The sequence below is a fragment of the Pecten maximus genome, chromosome 2, assembly GCF_902652985.1.
Source record: "Pecten maximus chromosome 2, xPecMax1.1, whole genome shotgun sequence".
NCBI lineage: Eukaryota > Metazoa > Mollusca > Bivalvia > Pectinida > Pectinidae > Pecten > Pecten maximus.
In genome coordinates, this window is record NC_047016.1 from 25,248,065 (window position 1) to 25,269,506 (window position 21,442).

The window sequence follows — 21,442 nt, forward strand, 5'->3', positions numbered from 1 at the left end:
AATTGACGAACCCCAACCTACTGCGCCATTGCCACTGCTTAACATAGCAGATCTGAAATATCCATCTTCTTCCCATCACAAATGTTCGGTTTGCCTTCAGTACAATGACGTATGTACAATTATTCCAAGACCTCTCTGCTCATTAATAACAGACTTTCGTGTCCTCCTGATGCCCGCATTTGCCCCAAACATCTCATTGGAAGCTTTTTGCATCTAGATACTGAGGTCTCTATGCTTGAGCAAGTAGCATTGCAAAGTAAGCTTGACGAGGACAATGGCTCTGCGGTCGTAAATGACCTGCTTGAGATAATTCACGAAATATCCAAAGAATAGTGTCCCAAAATTAAGGTTAGCCACGCTCTCTGATTCTGACTGCCTCGCATGGACAGGGTGAAATGTAGAGCAATTCAGGGAAATGATTCCTTTTTGCAAACCTGACATGCTAAGTGTCTTGGACGATTTCAGCTCTGAAGACTTGCTTCTTTTCTTCTGGGCAAAATTAAAAACTGGCCTGTAATGGAGGAAATTGTCATATCTGACCACAAAATCCACAGTCTCGCTATCCAAGTATTTCCACAAGGTCATCGAGGCTCTGAACATCTCCCTTGTGCCAAACACCTTGGTATAAATCATATAACACGCGAGGAAGCAATGCACCATAACACAGTGTTTATAAAAACATTTTTTTGGCGACAAAGTGAGTGTAATCCTAGATGGAACTTACATTTACCTCAACAAAAGTTCGCACCATGCTTTTCAGAGGTCATCATATTGTGGACAGAAAAAAACACATTAACTCAAGTTTATGTCCATTGTTTCTTGCTGAGATGGGGTATGATGCAAAGATGCCATCCTTTCTGCCTGCTGGAAAATCCCAAGTTGATACATTCCAGGCAAATGAAGGCAGAACGTGTACCAAATCTCGTTGGGTTGTCGAGGCATACCATGGTCGTTTGAAGAAATGGATTTTGTTTAAATGTTCTCGTGCCAATTATTGGCAAACTTGTTCGCATTACAACTGCATGTCTACATGCTTTCAGAGGACCAATACAGCGTGACACAAAAATGACCCAACGCATGATTTCAATGTCCAATAGTGACAATGCATGGGCCAAGCGTGTCGCAAATGATTCAACCATGACCCGTAGAGCTAAGAGTGAGTGGCAAAAGCTGGAGGCCTCACAATTTTTTAATTTCCAAATCTGGACTTAAAGTATCTGGAAACTCTGGCTTGCGGTACATACCAACTGAAGTTTGCACCTGGTTATATCACAGAACATCAGACAAATGATGGTGATTACGAAATGTGGGTATACCAGCATGCTAATGACATCATCAGAGGGCAAATCCACTCTCGTCACCGGTCTCAAACAAAGTCCAATGTTTGGATCCAGTTTGATTGTGATGCATTGGATGATCCTGTCAATGCATACTATTGTGTGTGTCCTGCTAGAAAAAGAACATCAGGGATGTGTGCTCATGTGGCATCTTGTATTACCTTGGATATTATGTCCATTTAACAGATGCAAAAACTCTCCAGCCTTCGGCCCGAAAGTTCAGAGATAGCATTTTGTAATTTCATGAGGGTCGAAACTTGCACAGAGATTTGAAATTCAGAAAACAATACAACATAAACATTGGTATATGAACAACTACATGAAGGTGAAAACATTTTTTTGGATATCGAAGATAACCATTATCATTGATTTGTATAATGATAAGCTGATGTCAAAACAAGTTTGACATGAACATCAGGTAAGGCAGGCTCTGCGGATTTGGTTTCTTTTTGAAAAGTACCTCCCTACAGATTGTTGTATATATGACAACTTTACTGGGTTTCAATTTTTCTATAATTTTCACCATAGATATTTCACATAATGGTCCAAATAATTGCCAAATATTTGGGGTGTACAAAAACCGGAAGTAGTTGTACCAATTCCGTAAAAAGCAAACATGGCTTAAAATTGGCTTAAAAATATAGGTATTTTTGGGGTTTAAGATTGTGTAATTTTTTTTAATAGATATGTTTTTGTTGCATAAAGGCATATATAATTTGCAGTAGATATCACTCTAAAGAAAATGATAATTTTTTGAAGCAAAAAAAAGTTAAATGTGCGTTATTTTGACTAAGAATGGAACCCTGTCACACTCCCATGTAGGGTGATATCAAAATGGTCATAGAATAGGCCCCTGGGACCTTTTAAATTTTCTAAACATATTTCATGGGTTGTCTCATATAGTACTACAAATATCACCCCGGTAATTATTGAATTGGCTCGTGGGCAAAAACCAATGTAACCTGTAACGGGTCCTTTAGGGTGGGGCGGGACAATTCACTTTACCATGGTCATGGTAAAGGGAAGCATTTCCCTATTTTCTTACTAATTAACTTGTTCACCAAACTTTTTCAGATTACTTCAGTTTATTATCGTGCGCCGTGGCAGCAACCTTGAAAAATACATTTTAAACTTCTTCACTTTTAAAAGTTCAATGTAAGAACTAGTGAAATGCTTCATTTTACCATGGCCATTGTAAAGTGAAGCGACCTGAGCCACCCTAATTTGTGTTTTATCAGGTTTTTTTTCTACGTCAATTTTCACCCCATAGCTGCCCTGCAGGTAGGGCGTAAGAATTGTACCTGCTGCCCCCATTGCATGATCGTAAGAGACGACTAAATTTGGGATCTTATCTTTTCTCTTCTTTCTTAACAACTTTTTTCTTCCTAATGTCTTCCTTAACAATGCCTCACTTTTGGCCTTTAGTTGAGCGTTCGCCCCTGTGAGGAAGGCTTTGGGTTCTGTCCCCTGGCCGAGACATACCAGAGTCTTTAAAAATGGTAGTTGCTACTCCTGCTTAGCGCTCAGCATATTTGGAGTGGGACGACTGGTTCGCCCGTTGTCAGTATAATGTGACCGGGTGGGGTGTGCTGCTGGGTGTCTTCGGCAGTATGCTTCAGTGAGGTAGCACTATAAATCGGCAAAAGTTCCGGCCTATCACAAGGAGACTTAACACGACCATACCGCAGCCTCCCAAAACACACATACGCACTCACCACACGCATGCATGTCGCACGCACGGGAGGCCGTCCTTAAATGACCTTAGCTGTTAATAGGACGTTAAACAAAATAAACCAAACCAAACCAATCACCCCATAGATAATTGTCTGTTCCGGTTTAGTCCCGGCGAGGTACATCGGTAGTGTGTGATAGACCCCTTATTCCCGACGAGGTACATTTGTAGTGTGTGATAGACCCTTTATTCCCGGCGAGGTACATTTGTAGTGTGTGATAGACCCCTTATTACCGACGAGGTACATCCGTATTGTGTGATAGACACCTTATTCCCGGCAGGGTACATCAGTAGTGTGTGATAGACCCCTTATTCCCGGCGAGGTACATCAGTAGTGTGTGATAGACCCCTTATTCCCAGCGAGGTACATCAGTAGTGTGTGATAGACCCCTTATTCCCGGCGAGGTACATCAGTAGTGTGTGATAGACCCCTTATTCCCGGCGAGGTACATTGTTTGTGTTTGAGGAACCCCTTATGGGATTGATAGCATTATTGACACCTTTCAGCAGGTAATTGCAAGCTTTGGTTATACAATAGTATTCAACAGGATTATGGCACAGTTTTCCTCCTGGAGCAAAGTTGACTGATTGTTTCCCTTTTTCCTAGTTTATGATTAAGAATTTAAGTGTCTTATCAATGTGGAAGAAGTTGTCAAAATGTCTCCATTTGCCTCTCATCTAGTCACCAAGTGATAAACAGTACTTTTAATGGCGAAGAATTCTCTCTCCGTTGAACAAAAAAAACCTCAAAATTCTTAGGTCTGATGAACGTCACAAAATTTAACCATTGTTTCCCTTGTTGATTAAAGACACTATAAGATATTCTTTCTCGTGACACGTGTACATGGTAGTTACATGGCAAATATTTGAAATATGTGGGGATACATCGTCATGCTTATTATTACAGTCTGTACAGTCAGCTGATCTAACATTGAAGTCATCAGCCAGAATGATATTAGCTTTGCATGCTTTACAGGCTAGTGTAATCATCAGTATAGAGTTAAGATGATATAGGCAGATTACAAACAGTACAGTTATATATACTGTATATATATATCATATATCTATTGATTTCCTAACTTAATCCATAGTCTGTTAACCTATTGAGCTATTTTAGCCACATAGCTTTTTATGTATAAAATATTAACACCACTATGGATCATTGCTCTTCTGTTTCCCCTATGGAATTTGGAAATAGCCTTGTTGCCTGGGTGTGGTAATATTTTGAAGTTATCGCCCGTCCAGGTATTATTCTCAGGTATTGCTCAAAAGTAAAGAAGTATCTGTGTTCGTACCATAATTTTTTTTTCAGAGGAATTTTTTAGTTTTCCGGCTGTGAAAAAATTGTACACATCAGTTGTGAATACATACCGCCCGAAACAACCAATAAGAAATTATATCTTTATAAATAGATTAACACTAGTAAATTTTCAACCTGTCTTCAAAGTATTACACAATGCATACCATAAATAAAGCGAAGTGCTGTGAAATTAACACGTGTTTAAATAAATGTCATCTAAAAATGAGAAAGTTAATTATAATTGTGATTACGACGACAGCGCGCATGTCTCCAAAGACATTCCCTTCTAAATTACACACTATTAATAATTACCACAGGGCGAGAAAGTTGAACTTCGTGTTAATAGCAATCTGTTGTTGACAAAATGATGACAAGTAACCAACCATAGACAGACCCCCGTCTCTAGAATATCATATTTATAAATCATAAATAAGATGGAGCGCTTTATGATTTCGGCCTCGGGGAAGGGGGCAATAAACTAGTGTAAGAATTTTATTGGGTTTTTTTTTTTTTGTTATTTTTACAAAACAAAGGCACTGGTTACAAGTCTACAGAGTAAGATACAAGATTACCTGACCATAAAATATTATAAGCATTACAACAGAATATACGTCCATGAAAAGAATATTTCAATAATAATACATGCTAAATGTCTTGCTTTACTGTCTATTTCAAAAAAGGAATGCGCGTAACACGAATAAAATACTCATTTGTAGATACAGTAATCTCTTCTGATACTATTACGGCATACACAACTGATATCATGTGTTTTATTGTTTGTCATCTATCAATAACAATTACATGCTTCAGTGAAGAGTTGTAATGAAAATACGGCATTAAGGACTTTCACATAAAAATGTACTGAAATAGATACACACACATATATACATATATATATATGCGCGCGTGTGTGTGTATTTACTCGTAGAAATGTCCTAATACACATCTTTCTATACTTCATGTCATATATACAAGCACCATGCATAAAAACGACAATCTATTATTTTATCGCTTATGGCACAGATGCAAACACTTACCTGTCTGTGAAATACGGCCAACGTCGGGGAGGCGTGACATGGGGGCGTGGTCAGGGAGTCGTATTGGTACAAATTCTGGTGTCCTGGCATACCTCTAGCGCTGGTCCACGACGCGACATCTACTCAAAATGGAGAAGATTATTATCGTAAGTATGATGTTAGATCTATAGCATTTTTATCATTGATTTCATAATTGTTCATCAGTTTAATAATATAGTGTTGATATATATAATCACAACCTTGTACCTCGCATGACTCTTTTAGTATAACACTCAACATAAAACTAACGTGGTTTTTATCCTAAAACACTACAAATGTAAGGTACAACTTAGTTTCTCTTATTGTTTAAATCCTGTAGTCCATAAATATAACGGTTATTTTCTCTGTGTGAAAAAATCTACAACCTAATTGGGAAGAGTTTTGGTGCCACGTTCAAGTTACCTGTTGTTTATAATAATATTATTATTCTTATATTCTTATATTCAATCAACCAATTTAGATCAAATAAAATAAACCATACAAACATACATATATGTAACAGCAAACTTAAAAATAACAAAGTCGGGAACAACGTAATACTTTTAAAATGACTTGTAGTTTGCTGGATGTCGAGTATAAAGATTTAAGATTGATTTGGTAAGAATCGAAGAAGGTAAACTGACTAGAATAGTTATCTAATTCATAATTACATCAGTAATCTCTTAATATAAAGACACATGCAAAACAATCAAAAACAAAAGTGGCGGTAATCATGCAATCCTTGTTATGATTGCAGATTGTGGCCCTTGCTATGCCCTATTACTTATTTTGTTTACAGGTTAACAACGGGTTAAAAAAAACTGCCATTAAGTTTTTTTAGTCCAACCACGACGTTTTGACTATCGCCTTAAACCCTTGTTAAGGTGACTTATGTTGGTATATCATTTCGCTGCATCCAACAATTCCATGGTACGCGTCTGATTTGGACAACAATGGTATATCTTATGAAACCCATTGCCGTCATGGCATACTCTATCTAAACATAGCTACTGTACTACGATGTATCCAACAGTAAAGGACGGAAACCGATTTGCTTCTGAATTTCGTCACTTTTTGCCACAAGCAAGTATGGCGAGCCCATGATGTCATTTCTACTATTACTAAATTCATATTGATAGGAGGTGCGACTCATTTATATGCATTTATTTGTATAGTCATTTAATCAATACATTTTCTTGTTTGTACATATCAAGGCTTTTGGGAGTTCCTTCAGGGTAATTTAAAAGCGTGGCCATTGTAATTAACCTTCCATCGGGATAGAATTTCGAAGCATTCTGAAAGCAAACGGTATTTTATAATTATACTGTTCAAATTGTATGGTTTTTTTAAACTTGACAACAAAAGTATGGTGCCATGTTTCAAATTCATAATTTATATTATGAGGGTAGTTTTCTATGCATTGTGCCTTTTAGTGCAAATTATGCATCACGCAAATCTTCAGTTAGACAGCGGAACCGCCCGCCCTTATCATGTTTCAACTTATAAGTCATAAAATCATCTAACCAATTTGCATGCAGATATTCAACATCAGCTTTCAAACATTTTCTTAGTTCTAATCATTATTTGCGCCCTAAATATTTAAAGGTGTAGACAAATCCTAGGGTCGGAAATAAGTTTTACACAATTTCCTTGATATACAAATTTAGATTTGATGAACGAAATTATTTTCGTATATTTGTTCAAAGGTGGTTTAAACATGTTTCCTATTTTCCACTACCTCTAGATATGTTTTCAAGCTTTAATGGTGTGTTTTTCATTCTTGTGATATTTGGTATCGTTGATGAGTATCAAACAGGCTATGACGTGCAGTAAGTGTTAAAATTCCATTTCATTGTTGTCTCACTACTCTATAACATGTGATAGGTTAAGATCTGCAGTTCTTGTTACAATATGGGAAAATATACATCAACCATAAATAGAAAGTACAATTTATTCACTCTCAAATTGAGGCCTTTTCGTCATCTTTTTTATCAATAGACAGAAAAGAATTGTTTCATGCATTTTGTCATCACTTTTGTCACATTATTTTATACTGATTATGCTGCCTTCTATGTAAGTTTTTTTTATGTATAGCTATAGCTAAGCTACATACTTTGTATTCAAGTTATATATATATATACAGTTTGTGTATGTAAGTGTGTGTGAAAGTGTCTTTGTTTCTTTCTTTATTATATAATTACTTTATGTGGAAAATCTTGATAAAAATGTCGAAAGTAGAAAAAAAATATCTGCAGTCCTGTTGAGAAAGGCTTTACTTGGTCAGAATTGTTCTATCCGCGATGTTTTGGTCGTTGGTGTTTTACAGTCGACCCCATCACGTAACATCAGTGAGAATTTTGCTTTTTTGTAGATAATTTGTCACTTACATAAGCCATACCAGACCTGTCACCTACAAAGCTCAAACCGTATTTGGCGTTAGACCTGTAACCTACATCAGACACGTCAGATTTGGCTTTAGACCTGTAACCTACATAGATCATACCGTATTTGGCGTTAGACCTGTAACCTAAATAGCCCATACCGTATTTGGCATACCGGATTTGGCGTTAGACCTGTAACCTACATAATTGTACATAGATCATACCAAATTTGGCGTTAGACCTGTAACCTAAATAGCCCATACCGTATTTGGCGTTAGACCTGTAAGCTACATAGCCCATACCGGATTTGGCGTTAGACCTGTAACCTACATAGCCCATACCGGATTTGGCTTTAGACCTGTAACCTACATAGATCATACCGAATTTGGCGTTAGACCTGTAACCTACATAGATCATACCGAATTTGGCGTTAGACCTGTAACCCACATAAGACACTCCAAATTTTGCGTTAGACCTGTGACCTACAAAAGACATACAGCATTTGAGGTTAGATCTGTAAGTAACATAAGATTTTGGTTAGATTTTGCGTTAGACCTGTAACCTATATCAGACATTCCGTGTTGAAGTAAGGCATGTTACGTACATAAGACTTGGCGTTAGACCAGCAATACCCAATTTGGCGTGAGACGTGCTACCTACATTTGTTGTGGGGAAGGTTGTGGTGTTTTTCGTTGATCTATTTATGTCTCATCTATTTCGTTCTTTTGTGTTAATTTACTGAGATTTCTCCCACTTTTCCATTGAATGTTTACCAATGACACATTTTCTGCTGATAAGACAAATAATGCATGTTTGCTACTATATTCTATATAACATGTAATAATATATCTTATATTTTCTATTGATCAAAACAGTTCACAAGCCAACATGGCTTTATCAATTTTTCACCATATTGTGATGTCAGAACACGCTAACATACATGTACTGTACTAGGTATATTGGCCTGATAGCTATGTCACCGCATAGATTCATAGATTATATATGTTAATGTACTTTGCTACCTTTTTTTATATCCAGACAACCAACTTTCCAGTGATCGATTATATACACCACATGCCAGGAACTGTCGCTTTGCCAAAACTGACCTTAACAATTGGTCTATTTATGGGTATGGTGGCGAGTCCCACGGTTTACAGTATATATAATTAGGATTTGTCTGCAGGTATTATGACAGGTTCCTTGTCTGGATCGGAAACATCTTGTTGGATATCTGAAGTGTTTTGTATGCTCTTGTATCGTTTCCAAGGCTGATAAACAGGTCTCCCTTAAATTAATTAAATCATTTTTATATTTTTTCCGTATGTTGAACTTTCAATACAAATTGAGAATCCGATACATTCGAAATAATTAATTAAACAGAGCATACCGCTGTTTCGTCCTTCTAGGACTTGTCAGTGATGCTAAGGGCTTAAGGTGTTGATACCTATACCTTTTGAAGGCGACTGGAAATTTTAAAAACAAATAGAAATGTTGTGGAAGGGGGTCCTCTTAATTCCTTCATGATTTTCAATACATAAGAACGTATCAAACATGTGTACATTTAAAACCGCGTTACTAATGGACTAAAATGTGACGTACATGTAACTATAAACATCGAGGACTGAAGTCCACAAGCAGTGTCTACCACTTTCAAAGAATTGTACAAAGGCTATAAAAACTATTTTATATGATATATTACAGTCTACTGTCTCCGTTCTTGAAGGACACTTTCCATTAACTGTGCTGACCTTAAGCGTTAGTCGTACTACTTTATTATCTCAACGCACATGAGTTGTACAAACACACAAAAAACATGGCGTCGTCACATTTGGGGCTTTAATAATAACAACAACTATGGCTATGTTGCAGTAGATCCGTTTGGTATGAAGTTTCTTTTGTAAATTCGGAATCAAACAGTATCTATAATTTAGTTACAGTTACTAATAATAGTATCATCACAGTTTTACTCGTGAAATTTAATGTTTGGATTTAGTGTAAAATCAATTTGGTATTTTGTTACTCTGACAAAATGGCTTAAATTTGTACGCTGAATCGACCAATCAGGATAAAAAACTAATGTGAAATTAATATGGCCATATCCAATTTCATAAGTAACATCAGGAGATATTGATAAGCGTTTCCTTATTATTCGTCCTAATAAGAGAAGTCTTGTATATTTTTTTTTATATTTTGGCAAGCTTATAACTTTTTAATAAAACCCTAATTAACAAAATATTTCTGATTTCAGATTGACAATAGTTTGATATCAATTGTCGTTTTTGTTTGGAACGTATAGAAATACCAAAATATTCACTCGACCCGTGAAATAGCAATGCTAATTCATAAACAAACCAATAGTTTTTCCTTTATTCTTGTACTTTGACAGGCCCTTTGTGTCAATACCTGCACTAAACATGAATTTGATAATAAGTGATTATATTATATAAAAAAACAAACTATGAAAATATTGAAATTCAAAGTAAAATGTGTACTATCTTGTTAAAGTATTGTATATTGGTATAGATGTTGTGTAGTAGGAAAGTTAATTACACTGCAGTAACATGGAAATGCGTTTTTCTTTTGATCTATACAGTAAGAATATAGTTATAGGTATGAAAAAGGTTTATTAATTACAGTCGTTATGCGTGTGTCAAGTAACTCTTATTATCTTGCCACACATCATACGTGTGTCAAGTAATTCTTACTCACGATATTCATATATTGCGCATGTACATATTGCTCCGTGGAAGCGTTGAGTGAGTAGTATTGTTGTTTTGCACGTTTGTCGCTAATGAGATGTCAGAATAAGCAGAAGGATTAATTCATTACAGTCGTGATAATTATGACAGAGACAATTATCTCCCGGAAAGGAAGAGATATTTAACAGTTAAACTAACGCCAAAACTATGAAATTGCATTTTACATTTAATGTTATAATAATGTAGCGTTTGGCTCTTTGACCTTTCTATTTTTATGTTAAAGTATTTGTCACTGGTATGGCAAAGCGCACTGCCAGAAGGGGGTTGGTTTATGATACACCGGAAGTTTCGGCGTATACTGATGAGCTGTATTATTGTAAAGGCAATTTGTAAAGCATTTTTTCTAGCCAAAATTTAATGTATTTTTTATTGTTATTCACATTCACATTTCATATGCACACAACTTACAGGGTAATTTGTTGAAATATTGTCGTAACGAAAACACATTTTTCATGAACGAAAGATACGTTATTAAATATAACAATTACGAAGATTCATCTTTTTCCTGGATGTTAAAAAATCCTTTCATACATTCTCCCTCCTCGATTAAATTTAAAAAAGTAAGAAATCTTAATATTTTCTTAAAATGCCAAATGTTAGAATGTTTAAATGAGACAATGGTTTAATTGATTTGTTTCGTTTTATCCTTACAGCTGCTATTAGTAGTAGTCGTGGTGGTTTCTCAGGCTCAATCACAAAAACCGTCGTCTCGTTCAGGTCGGTTACAGCAATCTGGTAGACGGTCCAGTGGAAGAAGTGGTAGGCCATCTCAAGGTGCCGTTCTATCCAAACCGGCTTCTGCCGCTACAGGAAAACCTTCAGGCGCCAAATTAACTGCCAAATTAGTTACTGCCCCAGAAGCAAAATCACGACCCCTTGGCGCAAAACTCAAAGCAGGCAATGCCCAAGTAACAACAAAATCCGCTACTTCCGGGTCACCTAAAACAAAATGTGTTAGTATATTTCTTTATACTATTATTATTTTGCTAAAATTGATAATCTACGGAACAAGGTTGGTTAATCTATGTTTTTGGAACATATAATGTATGTACATATGCTTAACGTACTCGACTAGTTATTTAAAAGGAATTAATTAAAAGAAGAGTGTATGACCAAGATGATATCTCTAAAATTCTGAACTGGTACAATACTGCCAGACAGTAAACTATAAACTTGGAGGACATACATATCGTCAAGCTATAAAATTGTTCATCAAACAGAAACTAATCCTTTTTAGATACATTTCTGCAATAATAACGCACAAAAATAAAATGATCTATTAATTTTGATAAGTTGGAAACAACTTGAGCATTACGTTCTGATTTAATAACATTCAGATAGGTGCTTTATATATATGGCTAGTTGACAATCTCTTTTGTGTGTTCTCTGTTTAAAGAGAGGCTTCATTTGTGTTTCAGAAAGGAAGATGTAAATTCCCAAATGAGGTGTGTGTAAGAAAGGCGAGGTGTGCGGGTCCATCCTGTTTCTTCTGTGCAGGTAAATCAAATAACCACTTTTGCATATTTGGGGTTGTTATCAGTTTGCCAGCGAGGTTAAATTATTCGAAAACGTTTGCTATTGACATATATGACACCTGTTAAACGTTTATTAGAACGACCATATCTTCGGTGCATAAATGCAATAATCAGTGTATGTCTCTTTTACTCTGAACATAATGCTATTCTGACTTCGAATATGTACTATCATAATTACATTGAACACTTTGACAAGATTCTTATGTTTTCACAACTAAAGCGTTACCATCACTGCCTAAAGGTTCGGATCCTGCAGTATGTTACGCGTCACTATTGATCGTTTAGTATGACAAGTATGTTACTAGTTTTTTTAATATTTAATGCAATAGCATTATATATCCTTTGTTATTGACGAATAAAATCTATATAAAAAGAGGCAATTTTGTGCTATACATGATTTACTGATATACAATTAATGCTCAGTTTATGGTATTTATTAATTGAATACTGTAATATATATAACAAGTTTATTTCTATGAATCAAAAGTTTGTGCTATTAATGATAAGAACATATTAATATTACTTATACTGAACTAATTCTATTATCATTGTAATACGATAAAAATCATATTTTGATCTGAGCCTCCCGTTCTGTAAACTACAATCCGCTAGTGATTGTTATCAGTCCTAATTTAGAATAACTTTTTCATTTGATTATTAAATACTCTATCAGACATGATTATATGTAAATGTCATATGTTATCATGTAAAACAATTATAGGAAAACTCAATCGTAAGAGATAATTAATACATCGCTGTAGAAAACATCTTTTTTTGTGTTTCTAGAAACAAACAGCATTCCTAAACTTCCCGGAAAAAAGCCCACGCCGAAACCTGCTGTTGATATGAGCCCGAGGTTCAATAGTATGCCAATGAATGGTATGGGAATGTATGGCATGCAGCAACAGCCTACTGACTTTTTCTCAGATCTTTTCGGTCTCGGTAAGAACAATATATACTTAGTTTCAATATTAATAAGTAACGTTTAAATTTTTAAAATACATATTGTTTGTTTCTTTCACGAAAATTTCCCGCTGTATTCATAAAAAACTGCAATGCGAATTGATGGTTAAATACTGTATGAATATTACCCTGTTCTTGTTTTGCAGGGCCAAGCACAGGAGGATTCGACATTTTGTAAGTTATATCGAAACTTTTTTACCATGTCCGATTACATGACCTAAGTCGAACTGATCACCCATGGCAGTTATCGGTTTTTTTTTTAAATTGCTATCTTGATGATTCTAGTTGCTATCACCTTTTCACTTTTTTGGAAAAATTGCTACCTGCATTCTTTCTGGCCATTTATTCTTCTCACAGAAAACAAAATCAATCACTAAAGCATTTTGAATTTAATTATTTAATTTATTATCTATTATTTTATCGTTTCCAATATCATATAATATATCACAGCTCCGGCGTGGAGGTATCATCTGCCATTGCTGTTACTTACACATACGCGCCAGCTTTACCTACTTCATTATGAATTGAACATTGAATTTAGTGCAGCATGTTTCACGAAACTGGTAAAAAATATATAACATATAGCAAGAATGATTAGAAACAATTGCATTCTCTTGCAACTCTTAGTGTGTGCTAGTCAGCATGGGTGTCACTGTGTCACTGAAACAGTTATTATCATAGCCAGTAGATCAAACATTATATTTACGTTGAACTCCATACATAAAGAGCATTGTCAAGTGCAATGTAAAAAACGGGTTCAATAATTTCACATCCGTTTCGTCGACGTCATCATGTGTTTCAATGCACTTCATATCATTGATAAAAGCGTAAAACGCTATCACGTAACGAAATGATATACGAAAAAATCTTAATGTGAATGTTTAATTTGAGTTATGAAGCCCCTCCGTTTCTTGTGAAGTAAGCCTGACGTGATGTTACTCGATGATATGCTTGGTGTTTCGGTCATTACCCTGATTTTAATTTTGAGGTCTTTGCAAAGTCTGAAAGTGTTTGGTTTCCATGATAGATTGACTTTTCCATATACACCGTTATTGTGTGGAAAGCCCGTTTTGTCTATCTGGATTTACGATTTTGTTTATATATCTTTACCTACCTTAGTGTTCCATTAACACACGGAATTCGTTATTTTTGTAATAAAAATCAGTACCCAGTTAAGTAAAGGTCGTAATTTTACAGGTTGACTTTAACGTAGTCAAACCAGGTACATATATATATCTATATCAAAAATAATTCATCGTCCATATTAGCCACGATGTTTACCGATATGCCCTACTCATATGATAGCAGGCGTTATAAACTTCATCTTCCTATTCCAAATGTGCTGGTAATGAAGGGAAACCATTTAATAGGATAAAGTGTCATATTTGAATTTTATAATTTCCAATAGTATGGTATACAACTGTTTCATTACAAGAATGTGACATTTGATGTGTTTTGTCAATTTTGTCTCAACTAAAATCAAGGAATATATATTCAAGGAATATATACTGAATTTAATTACGAAGAAAACTGCAGATGATACCATAAGAATAAAGGATAGATAAGGTTTTTAGACGTACACTTTGGTTTATTTATCAGCGGAACACGTCAGCAACAGGTAGTCAGACAACCGGTTTCGTCAGGATTTCCGAATAGTTTTTTGTAAGTAATGTTCGGATTATTAACATAACTATGACATGGCTAACATTCATTCAACGGATCATTTTCAGTATATGTGTCAAATTTTATTGATAACGTATTCATGTGGTGTCATAATTTCCTCTCATAACTAAAATGTGTTTCATCATCACAAATCAATTGAAAAAAATAATCCATGTGTTTTATGAAACACCTCCCCCTTTCCAAATGTGTGGTGGTTAACAGACATCCACAGTTGTAGAGACAAGGGGCAGGACACATGTACAAAATTGTTTACAACGTCACGTGGTATTTAATTGTTCTTGTAAACGTTATATTTGGTGCTATATTTATTCGATGGACAATGGAATTGTATATGGATTATATACATAGATATTTATTCAAATTATGGTATTTACTTTAAAATGGTGAAAAACTTAAGCCAGTCAAACCTGGAGAACCAACGTCTATTCATATTTGTTTCAAATACATTTGATGAAAACTGTTTTATTCTATTCTATTCTCAGTGTATGATTACATAGAAGAGTTAATGTTAAGTTATGCTTTATACTCTAGAAATAATGAGCTAGTGTAGATACATGCATGTACTGAACGTATTGATGGTCATCAAAGTACCAAATCTTTCACTATTCGCTTATTTGTTGTCGACATGCGTAGTCCTAGAAACCCACTAACATCTGTCCCGGTAGCTGGAGACTCGCCCTTTAACCAAATGGATTACTCCCAGCCATTGTAAGTAAATCACGTGAATCTAAACTTTATGTTTGCAATTCCAATCATGCAATCAACGAACGCGATTTATCTTCTGTTTTAAACAATCCAAAGTAGCAACAATGAACAGACTTAACTTCTATGTCTACAAATGTTGGTGTTGTACTTTGTGCTTCAATGGAGGAGTTGCACAAATCTTATGTGTAACTGTATCATTGTCACTGTTATCATTACTAAAAAGTATGTACATTGTTATGTCTGGAAGCATCCATGGATAGGTAGATCATGATATAATGTTACATTAACAACTAACAATTAACGTTCTGACCAGTAGCTCTGGAAACTCCCAGTCTGCAGCTGGATCCATGACAAATAGTAACTCTGCTCCATTCCTGTAAGTATATCATTTAGAAGAGCAGAAAATAAACCCTTTATTCTCGTAATTTTACAACTGTGTTTCCCTTGTTGTTATGTCATTTAGAAGAGCTCATTCCAAACATATAAAAAACGTGCATAGAAGTTCATAATGAAAAAATAGGAATAACACATATTTTTGGAGTCGTCGTTAAGTAAAATAACTTTGGTGTACTCCATGTGCCAATAAACTAGTTTTATTAATGTTCTCCTGGTGTTGTCTGTATTCGGGGCTACTGAATGATTCAATGAACACGTCTTTTCTCTTTATATTATGTACATTTGTAGCTGTAAAATTGCTGGCTTAGAACAATTCTACCTTAAAATTAACAAAATGTCTTAAAATAAAGCACGACAAACCAATATCATAAAACATAAGAAATTCTTCTGTAAAAAACCCGATAAGTATTGAAAAACAACACAGGCGAATAATAAACAATAAAGCTAATACTACTACCAAAATAACAAAATGTCTTAAAATTTAGCCCTATAGGCCAAAAATTTAAAAATTAAAAATAAAAAATAATTTTACCGTAATAATGAAAAAGTTTTAGAACTAAACAATTTTGTCGAACAATAAACAATAAAATATAATGTAAATTTTTTTAATACAATAAGGCTGAACATGGCATTCATATCGTAATAGTTTTAATGATTACTTTTTAATGTTTATTTTGGCTTGAATTGGTCATTACTACTATAACGTAGATATATACGGTGCATATTTTACACACTATATATGTCAACAGAGAAACAGCTATAGACACTCGATTGCGTGAGAAACTACTCATTATATTGCTAGGGTGTACATTGGTACTACATTATATTATGCGTAGGTCTTACATGTAATATGCCATTAATGTCCCCTGTGGCTACATCAAACGGCTATATAACCAAGCACCAAGGCCGCTGTGAGCACATCATACGTGGCAGCTTTATGACTTTTGATTTTGACCTACTCCCATAGGTGTACAATACAGTTAACTGGGAGAATATCTGTGTAATATCAACATACTTATCAATATCCTACCTCCTGTATAGGATCAGAATACGCCGCCTTGTCTTTGCACATCAGGAATAGATGGATAACAAAGGACGTATATGACAAGACATAGTATCTCTATATTCGCATACCAAAATCTCTTTTGATATATGTAACATCTGTATATATTCATGCCTACATCTCTGTATATATGATCAACATCTCTATGTCGTTATATAAACATATATACATGTATATAAAACCATAATATCTATATTATTTATACCAACATTTCCTTTAGATATACCCAACATCTCGATAACTTTACCCCAAAAATCCCTTTAGATATATGTAGCATCTATATACATATCCATGCATACATCTTTATAGATATAACTCGTTACACCAACATATATATGTAAAGCCATAATATCCATATATCTGTTCCAACATTTCTTAAGATATAAAATTTACCTAGTATCTCTGTATCTTTGTAGATACATCTATATCTTTATAACACCATCTCTGTAGAAGTACCCTATATATATGTATCTTTGTAGATACATCTATATCTTTATAACACCATCTCTGTAGAAGTACCCTATATATATGTATCTTTGTAGATACATCTATATCTTTATAACACCATCTCTGTAGAAGTACCCTATATATATGTATCTTTGTAGATACATCTATATCTTTATAACACCATCTCTGTAGAAGTACCCTATATATATGTATCTTTGTAGATACATCTATATCTTTATAACACCATCTCTATAGAAGTACCCTATATATCTGTATCTTTATAGATACATCTATATCTTTATAACACCATCTCTATAGAAGTACCCTATATATCTGTATCTTTCCACAACACCTCTATAGCTGTATACCACCATCTCTATAGATATTCCAAATAGTCAATCTTAAATTTCAATATGTACGAATTGTCCTTGGTTGTTAAATAGGTTTATATCTAAGTCTTGCATTCACTTTGGACTACTAAGTATTTCAGAAACAAGAAATGTTGATATTCAATACCTGCACATATTTTTTAATTAAACCTGTTTTAATTAATCTACGTCTCCAGAGTATTATGTAACTGAGAAGATACTAATAGCCCTAGTCTCCATTCCTAATTACTATATAAATATGACTTTATGGAAATAAGGAAAAACTATTTTGGTTTCGGTCTACAACTTTTGAATTATTCTTAAATCATTTGCTCAGACGTGGACCCTCACAGATGACCTCCCCAATGTTACCAACCTTTAACTTAATGCGCGAGAGTCCAGCCATGGACAGAACCTCTGGACTAGCCAATTTGTTGTAAGTTGGGAAAACTCTGGCTATAGCAGTGTATGCACGTAAGAAGACCGCTAAGCAGATCGTTATTGGTGGAACAGTTGTCTTGAGGTGTATTATAACGTAATCGACTGTAATGATTGCTTTCCATTTCAATGATGGATTCGGTTGTATTTATCCATTTACTGAACTGCATTTGTGTCTATAATAACACTCTGATAACCATAGCTTGCTTTGCAGAATGATATCAATTTCACATACGCAAGCTTATATGTAACATATACCCATACGATATCCACAAGTGTTATTCGGTGTACTAACAATACACGAACGCTTCTATACAATAAAATAACACCTTCGTGCTAAGTTTTTCGATAATCAAACGGTACAATTAGCTTCATCAAAAGCTTGGCACCATTTTCCTCAAAATATCACAATGAACATTCTTTATTGATTAGATAATATGTGTTCATTCTATCCTCAAACTCGTCTCATTTATGTTGAGCTGAGCGATTCAAACCAGTATTATCGCGTTGTCATTAGAGCTTTGTATCGTTTCTGCTAACTTTGTGCGTACATTACAAAATTGTTTGGTTTTTTTTATTTATTTATTTTAGAGTTGAGTAACCGTATGCCTGTGCTGCATACGCGTTATCATACAAAAATGTTAATGATTCGTACTGTATTTCAAAATTGTCAACATTTGAAAAAATAACCTTCGATAGTATACCATCATATAAAAAATACACAATGCTTCAAGTTAACAAAGTTTTGCAATGTGCATAACTAAGGTTTGCATAATGTATAACTAGTTGTTAAACGGGACTACTACTTCGCAGTTATCACAGTCAGATCTAGTTCGCGGGTAACAAATATCGCGCGACCAAACTTTGTTAATATTCCGCTGTTAACACTTCTAAACATTTGTTTGTGTAATTGATATTCGCGCAGTATTTATTTTCGCGCTATATCTAATGACAGCGAAAATAGCGAAATTATATCCTACGCGAACATTATTAAGACAGAAGTCCTTCAATGGTGATATCCAATGAAAAGGATTACCTCATTTCAATGACGGTACGTTGTTTCAAACAACTTACTCTTTAATGTTGCATGCTCCTCCATCGTTTATTCTACTTCAGGGGATCGTCTTTTAACTGTATCAAATACCAATACCGTATGATTATTTCTTGTATTTGGAATCCAAGTGATTACAGGTAGATTCCATGTCGATATCTAATATCTAATACTAATAACGCATGATTAGTTGTTAGATTTAGCATCCTCTCGTTTGTAGATTGATTCCAGGTCGATTCTTCATTTTAATGCTATTTCTATAGCATATTTATATAATGAGTATATAACGACGTCAAATAGATCATTATAACCTAAATACATCCAGCATTAATGGTTTATTCGACCAAATACGTCTTCTTTCCTGATAATGAAAGTGATATATATAATAAAAGTTAATAAACAAGTGGCATTAACCGATATAATTTGCATTACATCCGTTATACAAATTTGTATGTTATCAGTGGTGGACTATTTGGGGGAGGTGGATCGGGAGGAATGAGTGGCGGAAATGGAATGAACTTTTTGTAAGTAAAACAAAGTGAATTGTAGTTATGTACTAGCGCATGTTATATTATTATATATCATCGTTTAGAGAACATTTCAATTTGTTTATAAAAAACAATTCATGTTGATCCATTGTTTTTATTAGAGATGCCTGAACTGATATGATCAATTGAATTAGGTCTCTATTTCATAATACATTTACATGCAATTATAAATGAAACCAGTTTAAACAGTATGTCACTCTTCGACTTTTATCCAACTAATATAATTTAATGTTGTAGGTCTATGGGCATGCTCGGGATAGATCCATTCCAGCTATTTTAGATAAAAGAGAATACAAACATCAGCCCGTAAGCTCGCCATTGATCCCCTGGGAAATGTCGACATGGGGTACCTTAGGTGGCACCTTCGACAGTTCACATCGACTCATGTCGTTTTCATCGTAAGAAAGACTAGCACCTTTACAAGATCATGAGAACAGCGCAAAAACGATTCTTTCGCGAAACTTGAGACCATACATGTAATACGTGTAAATGATAGTTAGTATTTAGGATGCCGCACGGTAGAAATGATTCTCATTTTTGTAACTCATGTATTAAGCGTTTTTTTGTAAGAAATAAATCATGTTAATTGAAATGGAAGTTTCCTGTTTTAATGGTAAATTACATTTCATAAACGAATATAAAAAGAGCGTTTCCAGAAGTTGAGCATTTAACCACGAACATCATACTGCCCTAACACCCTCTCTGCAACACCAATGAGGATAAAATACAACAAATAAAGGAGTAAGTTTGTATCCAACAAAGGAATATAAATGTTTAAAATATAATAGTTAAACAGTTAACAAACCTCTATATACATTTACACTAATCAGTTTGTCCAGACATTCTTACTCCTTTATTTACAACTCTCTTCCATACATCTGTCAACTAAGGAATAATACAACCAGAGTGGGAAAAGGAAGATGTAGTTGAAAATATATATTATAGACTAGTGTAAGATATCATGTGAGAAAATCAACTACAAGGCAGAGTACTAATGTAATTAGAGGGACAACAAGGTGGATCTGTGACTTCTGGAGTTCTAGGCACCAGAAAATATTTGTGGAGGGTCTAGCATTATAGACTGTTCCAGTACAATCCTCCATGTCTGCTTGTTAGGACGCATCATGGTCCTAAACAATCTCCCGGGATACGTGAAGTCATCTTCCGTCAGGTAAATTGCAGATAACTGCGTTCTGTATAGGAGATTCCACGATCAATTACAGAGGGAGTTTCAAACAACAAGCGTCAACTATTGTGTATCACAGACGACAAGCGTGTACCAGTACCTGGAGACTATGAAATCCATGGTCACAAGTTGTAAAACGTTATCTCAGCAATAAGTATATAGGAGTCACCATTCATACAATCTAGCTGGAGCATCCATGTATTCATTCAAGATAGGCAATTACACAGCATGTTCCCATTCAGAGGAATCTACACAACTGTTCTAGACGAACAAAAGCCACCCGGAAACTGGAAGCTGTTCAATAAATACCTTTAATGGCGATAGTAATAATACACATAACAAATACCCATTTGTGTTAATGTATAAAAAGGATACATCATTTCTGACACGGCCAATCTGGTGACATTTAAATAAAGTTTAGAGAAAAAACAAAACCCGTTTTCCCAAGAATGTCAAAGCAATTATCTGAATTTCGCCAGGTTAGGCAAATGTGAA

General features: G+C 34.8%; 1 protein-coding gene across 4 annotated transcripts; it reads left to right on the forward strand.

Moving 5' to 3' along the window:
- Nucleotides 1-5,419: 5,419 nt before the first annotated feature.
- LOC117321606 lies at nucleotides 5,420-20,353 on the forward strand. Of its 4 annotated transcripts, none has more exons than XM_033876083.1 (11): nucleotides 5,420-5,552; nucleotides 11,218-11,517; nucleotides 11,983-12,061; nucleotides 12,886-13,041; nucleotides 13,209-13,236; nucleotides 14,662-14,724; nucleotides 15,379-15,453; nucleotides 15,764-15,826; nucleotides 18,062-18,160; nucleotides 19,675-19,737; nucleotides 19,999-20,353. In XM_033876083.1, the coding sequence occupies exons 1-11, from the start codon at nucleotides 5,535-5,537 to the stop codon at nucleotides 20,039-20,041; spliced, it is 987 nt and encodes a 328-aa protein (XP_033731974.1). In that variant the 5' UTR covers nucleotides 5,420-5,534; the 3' UTR covers nucleotides 20,042-20,353. The 4 variants fall into 4 exon arrangements, with proteins under 4 accessions (XP_033731974.1, XP_033731975.1, XP_033731976.1 ...); XM_033876084.1 differs by having other exon boundaries at nucleotides 15,767-15,826; XM_033876085.1 differs by lacking the exon at nucleotides 15,379-15,453.
- Nucleotides 20,354-21,442: the final 1,089 nt, after the last annotated feature.